Source organism: Salvelinus fontinalis, unplaced genomic scaffold (genome assembly GCF_029448725.1).
Source record: "Salvelinus fontinalis isolate EN_2023a unplaced genomic scaffold, ASM2944872v1 scaffold_0173, whole genome shotgun sequence".
NCBI lineage: Eukaryota > Metazoa > Chordata > Actinopteri > Salmoniformes > Salmonidae > Salvelinus > Salvelinus fontinalis.
In genome coordinates this window covers 73,383-96,715 of record NW_026600382.1, presented here as the reverse complement: position 1 = coordinate 96,715, position 23,333 = coordinate 73,383, and the positions used below count along the sequence as shown (strand labels likewise).

At 43.0% G+C, this 23,333-nt stretch overlaps 2 protein-coding genes across 3 annotated transcripts; one reads left to right on the top strand and one right to left on the bottom strand.

The window, feature by feature from the left end:
• Window positions 1–630: 630 nt before the first annotated feature.
• Window positions 631–10,978, bottom strand: LOC129844098 (hexosaminidase D-like; the record flags this gene model as incomplete). 2 transcript variants are annotated; one of them, XM_055912472.1, is given in 9 exon segments in its annotated part: window positions 631–835; window positions 4,616–4,687; window positions 4,935–5,118; window positions 5,400–5,564; window positions 6,336–6,423; window positions 6,662–6,771; window positions 7,383–7,641; window positions 7,838–7,933; window positions 10,812–10,978. In XM_055912472.1, coding segments are annotated over 8 exon segments (1,169 nt in total), but the record flags the coding sequence as incomplete, so codon positions are not given.
• An 85-nt stretch (window positions 10,979–11,063) lies between these two features.
• Window positions 11,064–22,148, top strand: LOC129844097 (transcription factor E4F1-like). The gene is given in 14 exon segments (XM_055912470.1): window positions 11,064–11,227; window positions 11,726–11,868; window positions 11,971–12,061; window positions 12,289–12,470; window positions 12,646–12,766; window positions 12,876–13,028; window positions 15,871–16,043; window positions 16,346–16,582; window positions 17,339–17,453; window positions 17,792–18,009; window positions 18,273–18,471; window positions 18,763–18,935; window positions 19,235–19,321; window positions 21,200–22,148. Coding segments are annotated over 14 exon segments (2,358 nt in total). The 5' UTR covers window positions 11,064–11,130; the 3' UTR covers window positions 21,569–22,148.
• Window positions 22,149–23,333: the final 1,185 nt, after the last annotated feature.

Below are 23,333 nucleotides of genomic sequence, written 5' to 3'. Positions count from 1 at the left end.
GAAATCCCTATTGGAAGATTCCTGGAATCAGAAGGGAATACGCATGAAATCCCTTTTGGAAGATTCCTGGAATCGGAAGGGAATACGCATGAAATCCCTATTGGAAGATTCCTGGAATCAGAAGGGAATACGCATGAAATCCCTATTGGAAGATTCCTGGAATCAGAAGGGAATACGCATGAAATCCCTATTGGAAGATTCCTGGAATCAGAAGGGAATACGCATGAAATCCCTATTGGAAGATTCCTGGAATCAGAAGGGAATACGCATGAAATCCCTATTGGAAGATTCCTGGAATCAGAAGGGAATACGCATGAAATCCCTATTGGAAGATTCCTGGAATCAGAAGGGAATACGCATGAAATCCCTATTGGAAGATTCCTGGAATCAGAAGGGAATACGCATGAAATCCCTATTGGAAGATTCCTGGAATCAGAAGGGAATACGCATGAAATCCCTATTGGAAGATTCCTGGAATCAGAAGGGAATACACATGAAATCCCTATTGGAAGATTCCTGGAATCAGAAGGGAATACGCATGAAATCCGGAATCCTCCAACCAGGATTTCTGGAAAACCTTGGAATTTTGGAAAAGTTACAGAAATGTTGCAACCCTAATCAATGTCTTACCTCTGCCATCCGGTTAGCAGGATGCCATGGAGGGTTATGTTGGGGTATTTAGTCATGGAGTTCATGACCTTTATCCAGGACAGATGGTTCTGTAGCTGATAGTCAAGAGGGGTCCATCGCTGGTCAATACCTGTGCCCCCTTTAAATGCACTGGCGAACCATACACCCTTGAAACCAGCCTCGTGGTATCTAGATATCAAGGTTCCTGTTCAAAATAGAATACAATTGGGTATTGGTAAACATAATATTTTCCCTCTCTTATTAAAAAGGTGTAAACACTTTTACAATGGTCTAGACTCTGTTTCATCGGTAATACCAATTACCCCACCGAAGACATTCTTTAAAAAAGTATACTCGGTCATAACATACTTTATATGGACAAATAAAATTCATAATTTTTAAGTCGGAGGGTGGTTTAACCTTCCGGACTTGGAATTGTATCAACTTGCTACCCAAGGCTTTTACTCGTGACATATAGTTGAACTCACTAAAGAGGAACAATGGGTACATACTGAAGATGCACACGCTCACCCCCAGAATCTTTTCATGTGTCTATTTTCAAAGGATAAATCTAAGAGCATTAACAACTTCATAGTTAAGAACACTTTAACAATATGGAAGAACATGAAACGTGTTCTATAAGAACCAATATCGCTGCCATAAAATTCAACCCTATGGAACAATCCTTGGATAGCTTTTCAGAATTCACCAATAAATTGGTCCACATAAAAAACTAAAGGCATAGAAACTGTAAATGACTTGGTAACAAGAAATACATTTACTTCCATGACAGAATTAAAAAGCAATTTTGGACTGACCAATGTAGATATTTTCAAATACATGCAATCTAAAAGTTGCATATCACGAAATTTCAATTTGAAATATTTTGGACATCAGAGCAACCTTGAGGGAATCTTATTTGAGTCATAAACAGATGTTCATATGATACGTAAGATATAGAGAACCTTGCAGAGAGCCTATCCAACTGACAATCTCTTAGATTATTTTTAAACTGTTGGAACCAAGACTTAAAAGGAACTGACATTCTAAACTGTAATATCTTATGCTTCACGGAGTCACGGCTGAACGACGACACTATCAACTTACAGTTGGCTGATTATATGCTGTACCGGCAGGATAGAACAGCGGCATCTGGTAAGACAAGTGGCGGCGGACTATGTATTTTTGTAAATAACAGCTGGTGAACAATATTTAAGGAAGTCTCAAGCTATTGCTCACCTGAGGTAGAGTATCTCATGATAAGCTGTAGACCACACTATCTACCTAGAGAGGACTAAGATCGAATCGTACTACACCGGCTCTGACGCTCCTCGGATGTGGCAGGGCTTGCAAACCATTACAGACTACAAAGGGAAGCACAGCCGAGAGCTGCCCAGTGACACACGCCTACCAGGCGAGCTAAATTACTTATATGCTTGCTTCATGGCAAATAACACTGAAACATGCATGAGAGCACCAGCTGTTCCGGAAGACTGTGTGATCACGCTCTCTGCAGCCGATGTGAGTAAGACCTTTAAACAGGTCAACATTCACAAGGCCGCAGGGCCAGACGGATTACCAGGACGTGTACTGCAAGCATGCGCTGACCAACTGGCAGGTGTCTTCACTGACATTTTCAACCTCTCCCTGGCCGAGTCAGTAATACCAACATGTTTTAAGCAGACCACCATAGTGCCTGTGGCCAAGAACACTAAGGTAACCTGCCTAAATGACTACCGACCCATAGCACTCATGTCTGTAGTCATGACGTGCTTTGAAAGGCTGGTCATGGCTCACATCAACACCATTATCCGTGAAACCCTAGACCCACTCCAATTTGCATACCACCCCAACAGATCCACAGATGATGCAACCTCTATTGCACTCCACACTGCCCTTTCCCACCTGGACAAAAGGAACACCTATGTGAGAATACTATTCATTGACTACAGCTCAGCGTTCAACACCATAGTGCCCTCAAAGCTCATCAATAAGATAAGGACCCTGGGACTAAACACCTCCCTCTACAACTGGATCCTGGACTTCCTGACAGGCCACCCCCAGGTGGTAAGGGTAGGTAACAACACATCCGTCACGCTGATCCTCAACACATGGGCCCCTCAGGGGTTCGTGCTCTGTCCCCTCCTGTACTCCCTGTTCACTCATGACTGCACGGCCAGACTCCAACACCATCATTAGGTTTGCAGATGACACAACAAGGGTAGGCCTGATCACCGACAATGATGAGACAGCCTATAGGGAGTAGGTCAGAGACCTGGCCGTGTGGTGCCAGGACAACAACCTCTCCCTCAACGTGATCAAGACAAAGGAGATGATTGTGGACTACAGGAAAAAAAGAATCGAGCATGCCCCCATTCTCATCGACGAGGCTGCAGTGGAGCAGGTTGAGAGCTTCAAGTTCCTTGGTGTCCACATCACCAACAAACTAACATGGTCCAAGCACACCAAGACAGTCGTGAAGAGGGCACAACAAAACCTATTCCCCCTCAGGAGACTGAAAAGATTTGGCATGGGTCCTCAGATCCTCAAAAGGTTCTACAGCTGCAAAATCGAGAGCATCCTGACTGGTTGCATCACTGCCTGGTATGGCAACTGCTCGGCCTCTGACCGCAAGGCACTACAGAGGGTAGTGCGAACGGCCCAGTACATCACTGGGGCCAAGCTTCCTGCCATCCAGGACCTCTATACCAGGCGGTGTCAGAGGAAGGCCCTAAAAATTGTCAAAGACTCCAGCCACCATAGTCATAGACTGTTCTCTCTGCTACCACACGGCAAGCGGTACCGGAGCGCCAAGTCTAGGTCCAAGAGGCTTCTAAACAGCTTCTACCCCAAGCCATAAGACTCCTATGGCTACCCAGACTATTTGCATTGCCCCCCCCCCCCCCCCCCCTTTTACACCACTGCTACTCTCTGTTGTTATCATCTATGCATAGTCACTTTAATAACTCTACCTACATGTACATATTACCTCAACTAACCGGTGCCCCCGCACATTGACTCTGTACCGGTACCCCCCTGTATATAGTCTCGCTATTGTTATTTTACTGCTGCTCTTTAATTACTTGTTACTTTTATTTCTTATCTTATTTCTTATCTGTATTTGTTAAACTGCATTGTTGGTTAGGGGCTCATAAGTAAGCATTTCACTGTAAGGTCTACCCCTTATGTATTCGGCACATGTGACTCATAACATTTGATTTGATTTTGATTTGATTTGTTTGCACAAGATGGAGGGGATGTCGGAGCATACCTAACGAATTTAGTTAGCGAAAATGTACACTTAGTCCAGTATAAATTATTTATTTTTATTAATAATTTTTATTAATTTTTTAATTTATTTTATTTTTATTAATTTAGAAATTAATTATTATTATACTGTACAAGAGACAACATTCACAAATTCTACAGCACGACGACAGTCATGTCTTAAGTGTAAAACTAAATATGACTCAATAATCAATGCTTTCTGGGAATGCTATACAGTCCAAAAGTTATTGGTGGAGCTAGAAAGTTGGCAAGTTATAAGTATTACAATGTAAACTTACTTTTAATCCGTCTGTCTGCATATCTCAATACATATGGCATATGGGGGTGTAGTGAGATACAATGGGCTGGACAATTCTCTTCTCATCACTCATCTTGAAAAACATATACTAAAAACTTGGGAATCAATCAATCCACCATCATCATTAACACAATGGAAAATCTCATGATATATTATTTAAATAGCATGGGCGACCGAAAAAAACGAATTGGTACAATTTAAGGCCATGTGGCAAAATATTATGCAGGCTCTAGGGATGGGGGTGTGAGCATGCGAATCTGGGCAGACTAACTGTAGTCAATGTTTGTGTGCATCCGTAAATTGTTGTACGTATGTGTATGTTTGTATCTGGGGTGGAATTTATGAATTAAAAATATATTATTACAAAAAAAGTAAGAATGGCTGAAAACATAAACATACCTATACCATCTGTATCCATTTTCTTCAAATAGTTCCATATTGTTGGGGAAGCTAGATCCTGCAGGCCTGACTCTAGGGGTATGAACAGATGAGCAATCAGCTATAGAGCAACTAGTCAGACACTTAGTGAGAACCATTTCCATTGTAATGCACATGGCATAATTCATTGTAATAAACATGGTATGAAGTTTAAAAAAATAAAGATAAAACATAGAAGCACTTGTGTGTCCTGAAGTCAGTCAGTTCTAATTAGAAAAACATACATTCATTTAATCAATCCACAGCACAATAGGACTGCTAGGAGATCTCATCATCACACCTTTAATAGTGGCAGGGCTGATCTTCCTCAACATGTCGTCCCACAGAATCACTCTGACCCCTGACCTTCTCTCTGTGATGAAACGGGCCAATGACACTGCATGGTTCAGGAACATTTTCCCAACGTCCCCCTTGTTGCTATGTAACCAGTTTTTAGAGTCCTGGCTCTCTCCCAGACCCCTCACCTGAGGAACATGGAGACACACACACACACACACACACACACACACACACACACACACACACACACACACACACACTGTATTATGAATGGAACTATAGAAACCAGGGGGTATGGAAAATGTAGGCCTATCTTATTGGTCTTATAACAATCTACCTGCACTTTATTTGCATATCTCAATATCCTGCTGAACTGAAAGTCCTACTAACAGATACGATAACATACATTAGTAGTGTTCTAGTTCATACACATACAAACACACGGCGTACACACACACCCACCAACCTCATCAGCCCCCATGTGGAACCAGCGTGCGTCAGGGTGACAGTCCATGACCTGGGAGACCATATCCTTGACCAGAGCCACAGAGCCAGGATGGTGGGGGTTCAGACTGTTAGGGAAAGCCCTCACCTCCCTCAGGTGGAAATACCTCTCATGCTTCAACACAAACTATCCAGAGGAAATAAGAGGAGGATAGATTAAAGAGGAGGCATAGTTTTTACCCCGAAGGCAACAGTGGTTAAATTTCATTACACAATACTATGGAATAGTATCACTCAGAGCCATATATTTAGATAGATATCTAGCATAGCTCTGGTCTCACTTGGTGCAGTCATGACTGAAAATGAGCATTCCAAGGAATGTATAGTTATTCTTGCTTTTCTGGTATGGTTAGAATATGAAACAAGTGATCCGCTTATTTAAGGTCATGATAGCCTCAGGAGAGACTGAGGAACCAATATGAGTATAATACATACAGACCAGCTGTGTAGTGCTTCAAGTTTAAGTTTTATTAGTCGTATGTACGGGATACACATGGTATACATCGTCCAATGAAATGCTTACTAGCAGGTTCCTTTTGGACAATGCAACAACAATGAGAAATAATAAAAGACAAGACTACAAACATAAAGTAAATGGCTCAGTAGAATAAACATTTTACCATAAGTATAATACAGGAAGGCACAACTTATAGTCCAATATTTACACGTGTTTTGGGGAAGGGGGGTTGGGAGGCTAGTGTTTAAATAGTGCAGCATTTAGTGTCGGGTAAACACACGTAAATGCTGATTACGCAACTTTCTTATTTTGCGTGGGCGTTTACCCACCTTTTGCGGAAAAATGCATTGAAAGTATAGGCAGCATTACTTTACTCACTGTGAACAGCGTAACCACCTATTTTTCCCCCACTACATCACTGATACAGTATCCCTGACTTACCTCGAGGTGTCCAAACACTTGCACTAAAGGAATCAGTTCCAGCTTGTTGAGTTTGGCTAGGCTCTTTATCTCCTCTATATCTTCCATACTGTTTAACAGAGAACACAGAGATATACAGCAGACTGTTCATCATTGTGACACATTTAAATAGAACACTAATAATCCAATAGAACGGTAATACAGATTGTCCATCCTAGTTTTCACTTAGTTTTATCATCATTGTCAGGAGTTTCTCCTTTGACATGCGATCTGACAAGGAAAACTCCAGGCCCTATTTTTTTCCTATCAATCATAAATTGACTGAGACATCACCATCTGGTGCACACCTGTAGGCATACGGTGACCTGAGAATCGTCAGGTTTCCATGGTAGGGAAACATGTCCTCGTACTCTAGCAGAACACCATCAGCACCCAGAGAGGAGAAGAGCGGGAAGATCTGGAATGGAAACCGTCACAATGACTTTGGTTCTGGTGGATAAAGCTCTTATACTGCATTTTTCCCCAATTCAATTATATAGCTATACTATATAAACAAGACTACCCATATGCCAGGATCTCCATTAAAATATGAATCTTAAAACCTTTTACTGCAGTGGGCTAAATCAGGGTCACACAGAGTGTTTCTTGGTAGTCTTAAATAAATCTACTTTGAAACAAAAGTATACACCTCACACACATGGTTACGGACTTTAAAAAATAAGACACCTGTACCATGTCAGATATAGAGTTGAAATGTATTACATTTTGTGAGTTTGCATCCCAATTTTACACTTTATATACTACATCACAGAAGACTGAAATATGACAAAGCCGGTTGACATAGAAACACTGGATTTTTTATCATGTTTATTAATTATTAAATGATATGAACAACATTCCACCCATCAGGTCACTAGGTCATTTGACTGCAGGAAAGGGATACACCTTATAAAGAACACATTTACATTTGACATTTTAGTCATTTTAGCAGATGCTCTTATCCAGAGTGAGGCCCTGCAAATAACATTTTTGGGGGATCCACCTCAAGGAGAGAACAACTTTTCTCACCTGCTTGATGTATTTGACTTTGGGTGCAGCACCTTTCAGATCCAGGTGTACTATTCTTGCAGGGACTTTGCTGGTTTCCAGAGGTACTGTGTCTGCTCCTTTTTCTACTGGAGGCTCTGGAACATCTGGTTTCTGGGCCCAGTTAACAAAATAGTTTATAACCTCTGACTTGTGCACAGTAACAGCCTCCTTCACGTTTGGTCCCTGGTGCCAAAATGAGCCAGGATCCATGATGGCCAACTTCTGTTTCCTTTCAGTTCTGGAACAAGACAGATTTAAACAGTAACTTTTTTCTTTTCTTCTGAAGTCTAATAAAGGCTTGAGAAAGTTTTACTAAAATAATCTCGGCACCCAGAACGGCTGTCCCAAGAGGCTAAGAAAAACACAATATTATATCATATGAGTCTACAAACACCTCACTGAATGAGGATTGTGCCCATGGTAGGATGTCTCACCTGTATTCCGAAAGCAGAAGTTTGACAGCAGCAACAAGCACCAGACAAAGTACAACAGCTCTGAGGGCCTGCCTTTTTGTTACCATGGTGCTTCAGCTAACAGAGAGAAATAGAAAATAATATTTCAAGTTCATTTTCAAGTTCAAGTTTTTAATAATACCCACATGGCAGTCAAATACGCAAAAGCCATGACAGGGAGACATAGTGGAGTGGTAACGCGCATGCAAGCAGTTACTCCCGTAGCCACTTGGGTACACTGCAGCATCCACCGAGAGGCTCTTGCTGCCAAGGTAATGCCTGACAGCTTGAAAGACGTTTTAGACACTACAGTGAAAATGGTTAACGTTGTTAAAGCAAGGCCCCTGAACTCTCATGTATTTTCTGCATTATGCATCGCTATGGGGCGGCAGGTAGCTTAGTAGTTAGAGCGTTGGGCAAGTAACCGAAAGGTTGCTGAATTGAATCCCCAAGCTGACAAAATAGAAATCTGTCGTTCTGCCTCTGAACAAGGCAGTTAACCCACTGTTCCCTTGTATGCCATCATTGTAAATAAGAATTTGTCCTTAACTGACTGTAACGATTCTCCTCTTCGTCTGAGGAGGAGCAGGAAATATCGGACCAATGTGCAGCGTGGTAAGTGTCCATAATTCGATTTTTAATAAATCAACTGAACACTGAACAAAATAACAAAAGCACAAACAAACAACCGAAACAGTTCTGTATGGTGAAACACAGACACAGAAAATAACTATCCACAACCCATAGTGGGAAAACAGGCTACCTAAGTATGATTCTCAATCAGAGACAAGGATCGACACCTGCCTCTGATTGAGAACCATACTAGGCCAAACACATAGAAATATAACACACAGAACAAAACATAGAATAACAACACAGAATGCCCACCCCAACTCACGCCCTGACCAAACTAAAATAAAGACATAAAAAAGGAACTAAGGTCAGAACGTGATACTGACTTGCCTAGTTAAATAAAGTTTAAATAAAAAAATATGGGCAGCATGGTGAGCGTACATTTCTTTTATTTATAAATGTCGCCAACAAAAACAAAGAACAAGGAAATGACCGTGTAGCTTACTTAGGCTATAATGCCACTAACAAAGACAACTACCCACAAATACCAAAAGGAAAAAAGGCTGCCTAAGTATGATTCCCAATCAGAGACAACGATAGACAGCTGTCCCTGATTGAGAACCATACCCGGCCAAAACATAGAAACAAAGAACATAGAGTTTCCCACCCGAGTCACACCCTGACCAACCAAACATAGAGAATAAAAAGATCTCTACGGTCAGGGCGTGACAGTTATCCCTTTAATGCCCTGCCTCCAGTCCACTTACCGATATCTGAACAAGAGAGCCTCATCGAAATTGCAACAAGCGGTTCTGTGAAAATTGTATTTAATCAAAAGACACTGCCAGATTTCTGGATAGGGCTGTGCTCAGAGTTTCTTGCCTTGGCAAATCGCGCTGTTAAGACACTGATGCTCTTTGCAACCACGTACCTATGTGAGAGTGAATTCTCGGCCCTCACTAGCATGAAAACTAAATACAGGCACAGACTGTGTGTGGGAAATGATTTAAGACTGAGACTCTCCAATACAACCCAACATTGCAGAGTTATGTGCATCCTTTCAAGCACACCTTTCTCATTAACCTGTGGTGAGTTATTCACACATTTTTGATGAACAAATAACGTTTTATATGTAAGATGGCTAAATAAAGAGCAAAATCTTATTATTTGTGCCCTGGTCCTATAAGAGCTCTTTGTCACTTCCCACGAGCTGGGTTGATGTTGTTGGTGTTTTGGTGTTTTGTGTAATATATGTATATTTCCATCCACCACTGTTTGTTTGGAGGCTGGACATGTGTTGTGAGTGGAAATATGAGTTACCGTACCGGGAAAAAATTAATTGTACTTTCACCCCTGCCTGAATGATTGTATTCGGTTGAAACTAGGCTATGTGTGCTGCGACCCTGCGAACATACTTCACGTACTTTGCGATTATGTAGTATACTTTGTGCATGATTTCACTATTATACTAGCCTACATAATTGTTACGGTATATACCGCCACTACACTAGGCTACTTTGATATGCATCAGTGGGGATTAAAAATTGGTAGCCTATTTGCAATTCCCACTTGGAAACAGTGGATCTACTTCATATACCTGCGTATAGCCTCCACTACAGCGCTGCCATTGATATTTTACATTTGAATAAATTGCATGAACAGTAGACTATCCAACTTCACAGTTGTCATCGCATCAACTCAATGACGATGTATATTAAACGTTGATGGCGGTAGGCTACAATAAATCCTTACCCCGTGAGGAGCGTGCATGTAGTTTGTTGTCCTAAAAAAAGGAAATAGAACACCGAATGTTGTGGAAGGTCTACTGTACACGAAACGCACGACAACTTTCAACGAACTTCCGCGTTACACTAGTGGCATCTCGTCACACACACTACCCACTGAGCTATAAATGAACGCACCCACCCATCATTTAATAATAAAAAAGCACTGCGAAAAGATAGCGCTCTGCTCTGTGCAGCAGAATATACTAGAGTAGAGAGAAGTTGCACCCATCCTCACATAAATAAATCATCCAGGCTAGTAAATTGACTTTTATCTGATCTGTCCACGTATTGTTTGACGTGTGGGAAATAATGCAAGCGCATTGTTATCATAATCTTTGGAAAAGCTGCTGTGCCTGTGTTTCATCCATGGAATTAGTCTAAAAAATTCGACCCCAGGCAGATACAATCGGGGTACGTTGCATTCGGGGGTACGTTGCATTCGTTTGACAGTTCGCGGCTCGGGCTCACACCGCACGGTGGGTATCCATATGAAAAGAATACGGAAATCATGAGGCATTACATCAATGCCATGCTGTGGACAAGTTTGCCCTCTTGTAGAGAATGACAGGGGCATAGAGTTTATGGAATACACTCACATTGTAGAGCAGACATGTCGTGAAATATTTCCAATTCTGGAATATTTTGCAAATTCAAATTCCCAACAGTCTTGATGATATTTATTTAAATCGTGCGCATGATAATTTCAGACATCAGAGTTTGGCCATGTAATAGGTGGTAAAAAGCTTTTTTTTTTAAACCAAAATCTGGTCAAACGTAAAATCCAAGTGGTCCTATGATTTGTCTCTTCTCCCTCCTTCCCTCGTATTCCACTTTTGTTGTTATGACTACGAGGTCGTAAATCCGCCATGTTTTCCATCTAGTAGCGTTGCGACAGAGACGGAGAACTCAAACGACATGAATGTAGAAAATAATAATACGGCAGAAACAGTGAGCGAGCAAACGGATCACGGCAACAACATCGTCACAATTCAAACAACTCTCGGAGATGAAGGTAAAGACAGTTTACGTGCGAAAACAGTCATATATTTTTATTGGCATATATGTAGGCCCACTCCAATTGATTGAATTTATTTAGCTGCTAGCTAGCTTGGTAGGCGACAAAATAAGGTCGGTGCACTCTAGCTTGCGCCACATCTTTGCTTGCGCTATATCGGGTCAATGCTATCTATCTATCCACCTAGCTAGCCAAGTAGTGTAGGTCGCGCCGGTCAGATTTGGTTAGTTAGCATCCTCGGATTGTAGTTTAACTTTGCACTTATCGGTTTTAGCCTTGCCAACTAGCTAGGCTTGCTAAATATGCTAACATTAGCTAAGTTAGCTGGCGGCTGCACTTGCTACAGTAGCTAGCTAACTTAGCTATGTCAATGTCCAGTCTCTTGCATGTGTCAATTAATTAGCTAGCCAGTCAACAACATTGAACGTTTTAAAATTTATTTTTAAGTGTGTTGTTCTTGAGTGTACGCATGGTTTTCATGCATTTCACTTGCAGATGAAGATGTCCACAAGTGCGGACGCTGCCAGTCCGAGTTTTGTACGCTGGAGGCATTCATCCAGCACAAACTCCAGCAGAACTGCACGCGGGCACAGGAACCCCAGGTGCCCGTCAATAAACTCCGAGATGACAACCAAAAGGTAGGCTTGCCCGGGCAATTGTACACCCGGTGCCTACTCGGTTTAGATTGTTGAATTCATAAATTACTGGGGTGATATGTCAAAACGTTTGTGTTTGGTCAGGTTTTTGCCCCAGATGGAACTTCTGCTACCTTGACAAGAATGGATGGAAGTGGACTGTCTTCAGATGAACCAGACAAGTCCAACAACAACGGTTAGTCAATGGTCCTTGACTTTTTGCACTCTGGCACCCTCCAGTATCATCTGTCCGTAACTGATAAGACATTATTTGATTGATTTATGGTTTCTTCTCATGGCAAAGACTTTATATTCTGTCAGAAACCCAATTTCCTCCTGTTTTGACTTTCATGCCCAGTTGAAATGGGTTAGTCAAAAAAATTATTTGAGGGGACTGAATTAACCAGCCTTAAGTTCTCTCAGGTGAGGTAGAAGTTGAAGGCCACTCCTCTCGAAGTCGCAGGAAGAGGGGTAGCACAGGGAAGGCTACTGTCCAAACAGAGGGGACCGAGGCCCACAGCCCTGACGGTGCAGACAAGCCAGTCTACAGGGTCAACAAAGATGGACGCTACATTTGCCAAACATGTGAGAAGACATTCAAAACGGTGAGTTGTACTGCACCTGTGCTTCTGTTGATATAGATCTGAGAATGAACCCGTACAGATTGTCACTACCTTGTCTGGAAGAAAGTTTGGAAATCATGACTATCAGCGATTTTGTTCTTCCATTGTTTATGCTCTATCAAACAAACCTATTTTTCTATGTCTACATTTTTTCTAGACAAACATCCTGAGAACCCATATGATCACCCACAGTGAGAATAAGAATTTCCCCTGTGAGCTCTGTGGGAGTGCCTTCCGCACCAAAGGCTCCCTGATTCGTCACAACCGCCGTCACACAGGTACAGTGGACTGGAAGGGGGTGGGCTCAGAATGAGATTTTGCTGCATGTGACATATGCAGCTTCGTTTCCTATCTCCATCATCAGTCTCTCTCCCTCTCTTACCCCAGACGAGCGCCCATACCGCTGTAACCTGTGTGGGCTCTCCTTCAGGGAGTCAGGGGCTCTGACCAGACATCTCAAGTCCATCACCCCCTGCACTGAGAAGATCCGCTTCAACCAGTACAAGGAGATCCTCGTCAGCAAGGACGGACAGCAGAAAGGTAGCAGTCTGTCAAAAGATTGAGGGATCATGCATGCATGGATGGATAGATGGTAGGATACATACACCACATGACTGAAATAATGTGGACACCTGCTTCAAAATCATTGGCGTTAATATGGAGTTGGTTTCCTCTTTGCTGTTTTAACAGCCTCCAATCTTCTGGGAAGGCTTTCCACTAGATGTCGGAACATTGCTGTGGGGACTTGATTCCATTCAGCCACGAGCGTTAGTGAGGTCGGGAACTGATGTTGGGCGATGAGGCTGGCGTTCCAATTCATCCCAAAGGTGTTCGATAGGGTTGAGGTCAGGACTCTGCAGGCCACTCAAGTTCTTCTACGCTGATCTCGACAAACCATTTCTGTATGGACCTCTCTTTGTGCACGGGGGCATTGTCATGCTGAAACATGAAAGGGCCTTCCCCAAACTTTTGCCGCAAAGTTGGAAGCATAGAATCATCTAGAATGTCATTGTATGCTGTAGTGTTAAGATTTCCCTTCACTGGAACTAAGCAGCCTAGCCCAAACCATGAAAAAAAGCCCCAGACCATTCTTCCTCTTCCAACAAACTTTACAGTTGGCACTATGCATTCAGACAGGTAGTGTTCTCCTGGTATCCGCCAAACCCGGATTCTTCCATCGGACTGCCAGATGGTGAAACGTGATTCATCACTCGAGAGAACGTGTTTACATTGCTCCTGAGGTAAATGCGGCAAGCTTTACACCACTCCAGTCCACGCTTGGCATTGTGTATGGTGATCTTAGGCTTGTGTGCGGCTGCTCGGCCATGGAAACCCATTTCATGAAGCTCTCAATGAACAGTTCTTGTGCTGACATTGCTTTCAGAGGCAGTTTGGAACTCAATAGTGAGGATTGCAACTGAGGATAGGTGATTTTTATGCGCTTCAGCACTCGGCAGTCCTGTTCTGTGAGCTTGTGACCTACCACTTCGCGGCTGAGCCGTTGTTGCACCTAGACGTTTCCACTTCACAATAACAGCACTTACAGTTGACCGGGGCAGCTCTAGCAGGGCAGAAATTTGATGAACTGATTTGAAAAGTCACTGACCTGCCATGTTGAAAGTCACTGAGCTCTTCAGGAAGGCCATTCAACTGCCAATGTTTGTCTATGGAGTTTGGATGGCTGTAAGCTCGATTTTATACCCCTGTAAGCAACAGGTGTGGCTGAAATGGGCGTATCCACTAATTTGAAGGGGTTTCCACATACACTAACTGTCAAAGGTTTTAGAACAACTACTCATTCAAGGGTTTTTCTTTATTTGTACTATTTTCTACGTTGTAGAATAATAATAAGACATCAAAACTATGACAACACATATGTAATCATGTAGTAACTAAAAAAGTTTTAAACGAATCAAAATATATTTGACATTCTTCAAAATAGCCACCCTTTGCCTTGACAGCTTTGCACACTCTTGGAATTCTCTCAACCAGCTTCACCTGGAATGCTTTTCCAACAGTCTTGAAGGAGTTCCCCACATATGCTGAGCACTTGTTGACTGCTTTTCCTTCACTCTGCGGTCCGGCTCATCCCAAACCATCTCAATTTGGTTGAGGTCGGGGATTGTGGAGGCCAGGTCATCTGATGCAGCACTCCATCCCTCTCATTCTTAGTAAAATAGCCCTTACACAGCCTGGAGGTGTGTTTGGGTCATTGTCCTGTTGAAAAACAAATGATCATCCCACTAAACCCAAACCAGATGGGATGGCGTATCGCTGCAGAATGCTGTGGTAGCCATGCTGGTTAAGTGTGCTTTATTCTAAATAATTCACTGACAGTGTCACCAGCAAAGCACCCCCACACCATAACACCTCCTCATGCTTCACTGTGGGAAATACACATGCAGAGATCATCCGTTCACCCACAACGCATCTCAATTTGGACTCCAGACCAAAGGATATATTTCCACTGGTCTTATTTCCATTGCTTGTGTTTCTTGGCCCAAGCAAATCTCTTCTTATTGGTGTCCTTTAGTAGTGGTTTCTTTGCAGCAATTTGACCATGAAGGCCTGATTCACACAGTCTCCTCTCAACAGTTGATGTTGAGATGTGTCTGTTACTTGAACTCTGTGAAGCATTTTTTTGGGCTGCAATTTCTGAGGCTGGTAACTAATGAACTTATTCTCTGCATTAGACGTAACTCTGGGTCTGCCATTCCTGTGGTGGTCCTCATGAGAGCCAGTTTAATCATAGCGCTTGATGGGTTTTGTGACTGCACTTGAAGAAACTGTCAAAGTTCTTGAAATGTTCCGCATTGACTGACCTTCGTGTCTTAAAGTAATGATGGGCTGTAATTTTTCTTTGCTTATTTGAGCTGTTCTTTCCATAATATGGACTTGGTCTTTTACCAAATAGGGCTATTTTCTGTATACCACCCCTACCTTGTCACAACCTTGGCTCAAACACATTAAGAAGGAAAGAAATTCCACAAATGAACTTTTAAGAAGGCACACCTGTTAATTGAAATGCATTCCAGGTGACTACTGCATGAACATCAAGAATTTCAAATGTAAAATAGATTTTGATTTGTTTAACACTTTTTTTTAGTTACTACATGATTCCATATGTGTTATTGCGTAGTTTTGATGTCTTCCCTATTATTCTACAATGTAGAAAATAGTAAAAATAAAGAAAAACCCTTGAATGAGTAGGCGTTCTAAAACTTTTGACTGGTAGTGTACTTTTGTTTATATGGAAAGAGGGAAATTACTATATGGAAAGATAAATATATGGATAGAAATATTAAATGTATGGATCTATCGGTAGATAAGTAGCTGGACAGGGAAATATATAGGTATTGATGGTGTCATGTTTGTATTCCAGGAGTGGAGGCAGAGGCCGCCTCATTGGCTGCTCAGCAGGAAGTGGAGCAGCAGGAGGAAGAGGAAGCGCAGGCGGCGGTGGTCAGCGTGGTGGAGACTGACAGCGGAGAACAGGAAGTCATCCACGAGGTCCACTTCCACATGGAGGTAGAGGGAGAAGGGCAGGAACAGCAGGTGTGTGGAGATCTGGATGCATTCCTGTACTATAAACTGTCTTCCTCGTCTCCTCTCACACCTGCTCATTTGTAGTGATCTGAAAACACAGGATAGGTGAAGGCCATGTTGTGAATGCCTACAGAATGCCTGTCCGTTTCTATCACATCAGTGCAGATTAAAGAAAATAGAGAAACCCACCCTCAAGTATTTCCTTTGTATCCCAAATCTCTGTTGATGTTTAATATAACCTATTTGGATGTCACACATTTTTCCTAGGGCCATGTTGGACCCACTTTTCTTGTCTGGTTCCCCATCCCTAGGTTATATTGGAGCAGGCTCAGGCAGATGCCCTGGTGGCCGAGGGAGACAACCTCATCTGCCAGGCCATCATCAACTCTGGCATCGCCCTGGAGGCAGTCACTGAGACTGAGGAGGAGCAGGCAATGGACGGGATGCCTAAAGAGGTCCTGCAGGTCAGGGACGTGGAGGGCAGGATGACAGAGATCCAGGTGATGGAGGAGTGTGTGGAGATGGAGATGGAGGCTGAGGAGATGGTGGTGAGTTAGTCAATGGGGAATGATAAACATTATGTATACTCTCACCTACAGCAGGAGGTTGATAAACATGATGTATACTCTCACCTACAGCAGGAGGTTGATAAACATGATGTATACTCTCACCTACAGCAGGAGGTTGATAAACATGATGTATCCTCTCACCTACAGCAGGAGGTTGATAAACATTATGTATACTCTCACCTACAGCAGGAGGTTGATAAACATGATGTATACTCTCACCTACAGCAGGAGGTTGATAAACATGATGTATCCTCTCACCTACAGCAGGAGGTTGATAAACATGATGTATCCTCTCACCTACAGCAGGAGGTTGATAAACATGATGTATACTCTCACCTACTGCAGGAGGTTGATAAACATGATGTATCCTCACCTACAGCAGGAGGTTGATAAACATGATGTATCCTCACCTACAGCAGGAGGTTGATAAACATGATGTATACTCTCACCTACAGCAGGAGGTTGATAAACATGATGTATACTCTCACCTACAGCAGGAGGTTGATAAACATGATGTATACTCTCACCTACAGCAGGAGGTTGATAAACATGATGTATCCTCTCACCTACAGCAGGAGGTTGATAAACATGATGTATCCTCTCACCTACAGCAGGAGGTTGATAAACATGATGTATACTCTCACCTACAGCAGGAGGTTGATAAACATGATGTATACTCTCACCTACAGCAGGAGGTTGATAAACATGATGTATGTCCCTTGCCCTGCCATGTAGGACATGTCTGACAAGCAGGAGGATCTGCCGCCATCTAAAAGTCACAAGTGTCCTCACTGCAGTCGCTCCTTTAAGGCGCTCAACTACCTCCGCTTCCATGTCAAAGGTCACCTCGGTAAGACCACTGTCTCCATTTCTTTTTAATGATTTCCTTTAACGATAGTCTCGGCATAACCCATTGTTTCTTTACATCATTAGTCAACACACACACACAGGTGATCCATTGATATCAAATGATTGGGGTGGTAAGAGGATTTAGCCAAGGTTTCAAAATCAGATACGTCTATATCATGTATTCTCTGTTTCTTACATTTTCTCAAATCTCCCCAGTGTCTCTCTCCCCCTGGGTTGTGTTCATTAGTCTCCAAGGAAAACGGTCTGATGGGGAGGGACTACCTGTTGCGTTCACTAATGAACATGACCTACAGTAGCTCATCTGCGTGTTCTCTGCAGGCTGCAAGCCCTTCAAGTGTGTGATGTGTCAGAAAGACTTCCTGACAGGCTACCTGTTGAAGAAGCACATGGAGGTCCACCTGAGTGAGAGGCGGTATAAGTGTGGTGAGTGCGGAAAGCTGTACAAGACCATCGGACACGTCCGGGAACATATGAGGGCCCACTCCGAGGAACGGCCATACAACTGCAACAGCTGTGACTAGGGATACAAGACCAAGGTTTGTTCATACTCAACTTTTATTTAAACCAAGGAGGCCGTGAGCAAGCAAAATATTCTGACTGAAAGTTGTTGAATTCCTGCTTTTCGTAAGTTTTATTCGGTCTCTTAAATGGCAGGAGTCTGCTAATGTTAAGTCAAGTTTCGGAGCTTCTTCGATTGAACGGTTATCTCAGTAATTTTTCTCGCATGTCAGAAGTGAATTGGTTAACTAACAGATGACGATTAATTACTAATTTTTCCCCCCCTCCACTTTTGTCCCAGAATGCCTTGCAGGTGCACCAGCGGACGCACGCCCAGGAGAAGCCATACGTGTGCCAGTTCTGCTCGCGGGGCTTCAGGGAGAAGGGCTCTCTGGTGCGCCACATCCGCCATCACACCGGAGAGAAGCCCTTCAAGTGTCACAAGTGTGGGCGGGGCTTCGCCGAGCATGGCACCCTCAACCGCCACTTACGTGCCAAAGGTCAGGATGATTTACACTTGTCTCCTGGGTCATGTATAGCATTAAGATCAATGTCAGAATCATAGAATCCGATGTATCTGGCATTGATCTTATCAGTGATATTAGTGTTACTATTCTTTGTGTACTCCCGACTTACATTACTTTGGATAGGCTGACACTGGCCCTGATTTTTAATTGATGAAGTAATCGATTTTCCATATTATTCTATACATGTTATCAATTCCCCAATTGACACACGCAAACAGCCACATAGCACTACACAGGATTACATTGATGTGTTTGTGTGTCCAGGTGGCTGTTATGCTGGCCAGAAGGAGGGGTCTGGGGAGGAAGGCATGCTGGTCTCAGAGGAGCAGGAATCTGCAGACAGCCTGGCCACAGCAGCCATCATGTCAGACGATCCACACGCTGTGCTGGTGGAGTTTTCCTCTGTGGTGGCTGACACCCAGGAGTACATCATTAGGGTGAGACCATTTATAGATGGGCGGGGTGGGTCATTCTCCTAATGGATCTATTACCCATTTCACACTGCCGTGAAAGTAATATATCCAGACCTTTTGCTGAATTCACTGAATGTTTCAACTTGACCTGGCATAGCTTTAGGCACCAACACAGACAAGGTGCTGATGTAAACGCAGTTGTTAATAGGTTATTCATCTGTGTTTTTCCTCACAGAAATTAGATGCATCATCACATTCACAAATGATGCTGTCAGTAAGAATGGAAGGTTCTGTAGTTCACGTGTTCTGTCTCTTCTCCCCAGGCCCCAGGAGTGGAGGAGGAGGAGGAGGAGGAGGAGGAGGAGGGGCAGGGCGAGGAGGTGACTCTCATCCAAGACAACGAGAATCAGGTCAGTGCTCTGCTCTCCTATTTCTCCTGGAGCTAAGAAATTGTGTTCTAGTGTCTTGATGGCTTAGACTAGCGCTCGCCTCCCTCCACACATACAACAGTCCCACCTTTCACTGTTTGCTTGTTCATAGACATATATTTAACATGTGACCAAAGCTAAGTTTCCATCCAATTGGCAACAGATTTTCATGCAAATATAAACTAATATGCATAAAGTAAATATGCAGATTATCCATCGGTGTTTCCACCAAACTGACTTGTTGCTGATATCACCTCACTACTGGCGACTCGATGTGTTGACGTAGTGCACACACGTCCTTTTTTCTTTCTTTTTTTACTCCCTTTTCCTCCCCAATTTCGTTGTATCCAATTATTAGTAGTTACTGTCTTGTCTCATCGCTACAACTCCCATACGAGCTCGGGAGAGACGAAGGTCGACAGCCATGTGTCCTCTGAAACACAACCCAACCAAGCCGCACTGCTTCTTAACACAGTGCAACACCGCGCACTGCGCCCGGCCCGCCACAGGAGTCGCTAGTGCGCGATGAGACAAGGATATCCCTGCCAGCCAAACCCTCCCTAACCCGGACGACGCTAGGCCAATTGTGCGTCGCCCCATGGACCTCCCGGTCGCGGCCGGCTGCGACGGAGCCTGGGCTCGAACCCAGAGTCTCTGGTGGCACAGCTAGCACTGCGATGCAGTGCCTTAGACCACTGCCCCACCCGGGAGCCCTTCAAAATGTCATTTATTCGCTTACGTTTTCATATACCGAATAAAAATCTAAAGTTCAATGTGTTTTCATTGCATTTTCAACTCTACCAAAAACGGTTAAATAGCAAATATGCCTCCTCTGGCACGTGTGCTCTAGCCAACAGCTCGCAGATACATTGCAGGTAGGCTAGTCTACATGATGAGATTATTATGGATAAGAGAGAGAATATTTCTATTTGTCAAACGGCTGTCAAGCATCGATCATCATGTCACCAGAATAATAAGACCCTCGCCACCCTGAGTAGTTCATCATAACACAAAAAAATCCAACAAATGATCTGTCTACATTTAAAAATTGTACCGAAACTTAGTTTCGTTCCCCAACGGACGAGTCGTTTTATTTGGCCCCTCAAGTTTTCGGAACAATATGTGTTTTTAACTAAATGTATTTTGTTTAAAGATTTTCATTGCTGGACATAAGACTGTAAAAACACCAGGAAACCATCTCCAAGTGATTTTAATTCAAGGAATCTGTTCCCAAGTATTCCCACGCATAATAGAGACGTGATCGTATACAAATATAAGCAGGTCTTGAAATGCTTATGTTTTAGTCAAACATATGTTTGGACTTTTTGTGGTCAATTTACAGTCTACGTTTCAGCCCCCCGACCATCGTCTACGTTTCAGCCCCCCGACCATCGTCTACGTTTCAGCCCCCCGACCATCGTCTACGTTTCAGCCCCCCGACCATCGTCTACGTTTCAGCCCCCCGACCATCGTCTACGTTTCAGCCCCCCGACCATCGTCTACGTTTCAGCCCCCCGACCATCCTCTCAAGAAAACATCGGGCCGCTGCTGAATCTAGTTGATGATCCCTGACATAGATAAATCAACTATTAGGTAGACATTAAGAAGATAAATCAACTATTATAAATCAACTATTAGGTAGACATTAAGAAGATAAATCAACTATTATAAATCAACTATTAGGTAGACATTAGGAAGATAAATCAACTATTAGGTAGACATTAAGAAGATAAAGCAACTATTAGGTAGACATTAAGAAGATAAATCAACTATTAGGTAGACATTAAGAAGATAAATCAACTATTAGGTAGACATTAAGAAGGCATCTCAATACTCATCCCCGCTCTACCCACCTTTCAGATGGGCAACCACATCATGAAGGTGGTGCAGCAGATCGTCAACCAATCACGTGGCGGCGTCGGCGGCCACCAAATCATTGTGCGCAACGTCTCCATGGACGAGGGCACATCCATCTCCGACTGTGGCGACACCATTACCATAGCGACGCCTGAGAACCTGACCGCGCAGGTCGCCATGACCCTGGCCTCAGCCATCAGCGACGGAACCCTTCTGGCAGGAGGCGGCGCCCTGGAAACGCCTGATGGCACAGTCACCATGGTAACGACATCGGGGGGCGAGGACATGGTCGAGGTGATGGAGCAGCAGCAGGAGGAGGAGTTTGTAATTACGTCATCGGAGGAGGTGGAGATCCAGACAGTCATTATATGATTTCTTAGTGTTATGAAGTGTCTTCTGAAAACTCAGGACTTTGCATGAGTTATGAGTACAGTGTGTTTTATAAGAACAGAATGTCTTATGAAGAGTTTCTTATGAGAACTCAGGACTTTGAATGAGAACATTGGTCTATGTTTGAGGAGTTCGCTTGTATTATGGACAGTTTGCATAAGTTTGAAAGATTTTGTTTGTATAAAGTTTGACATTTTATTTTACAGTATTACAGTCGATTTCTATTGGGTAAGGATTGCAATCAATTATTGGAAGGGTATTATGTCTTAAGTCACTGAAGTAAGGAGAACTGAAGTGTAAGTTTTACTTGTACAGAAGTGGAGCTGCCTTTATTTTAGTACACTGAACTGTAATGTCATTGGTTGTCAACACTGCGCAACCAATCACATGGTACGAACAGTAAGCTTATAGCGAGGTCACAGGAGCTCAAGTACTTACCTTTGCCTTGATAGTCTCAAAAGCCCTAGAATGTTCACTGTTTCTGTTACACTTAGACATTACACCAGGAGATGTCAACTTTATAAAATCCCCCCCCCTTAATTAAAACAATTATACTACCTAATGAGTCTGGAGTTGTTTACCTTGGACAGATTCATTATAAAATATTCTGTTATGCTTGACCATAGACTTAAAATGCTTTAGTGATTGTTCGTGAGAGTCTCTGGATTGTATTCATTAGGGCACACCATATTGCAATGGAAAAAACTAAATGAGCATTTCTTAATAGACAATGTCTACTCTTTGTTGCCTAGTGAATATGACTGATCTTTAGCTGTTGGACTGTGCTGCTGATGTGTTACACATCAGCCTTACAGCAGGACACATCAGCCTTACAGCAGGACAACTAGGCCAACCAGTAGACGGACAGACACCTCACTACTGCCAAATGCTGTGATCTATTACTTGACTGGCTCAGTTTGCGTGGAATGAATAAACGCTACTTTCAGTACAACTTTGCATGTCATCTTTGAGAATTGAGTTTCTGCAGAAGACTAAAAGGAATTTATTTGTCCTGTGTATGTGAAAAATGTGCTTGTTATGAATGAATGGTTCCTGTGTACTGTATACCTGACTGAAAAGCAGGTTGAGAAGTGATCGGTTGATTCAGTTATTGATCGATTGATTGGGTCTGGTGTTTACAGTTGCCGTGGGCAACCCAGCAGCTCTCAGTGGGCCCCAGATGGAGGAGCGGGAGTGGATTCATCAGCCTGGCAGATTCAGGACAAAGCAGCCTTGCTGCTCACCTTGCCCGTGGTTGTTGTTGCCTTCTGTCTCTTCTCACTTTACTTTTCTCATTCACTCTTTTTACTCCCATGCCTTTCGCTCGCATTCTCTCTCAAGGCTGTCAGAATGAAGACATATCTTTTCACCCCTCTGGGTTTTTTGTACAGCTGCCCTTACTCTGAGATAGTCCTTTGATCTATCATAGATGCAATGGGATCAGGCTACTTGATATGAATAAAACAATCCTGAAACCAAACATATAATCATGTCTTTGGCTTTTTCCTTTTTTCAAAGTCTGAAATCCCCCCATAGTCTTCTACTGTAAGATGAACAGGGCATTATCACATGATGTAATGCCAATGGTGTATTGATGTATATTTTTCTGCAATTGTGTTGCCTTTTAAGTATTTTGTACAAACTATTTTTGGTTGTGGAATTAGGAAATTTAATTGTGTCCCCCCAATGGGGTATTTGTTGTCATGCCTGTGGCTAGCAAAGTAAATTATTAGACACCTAGTGAGGT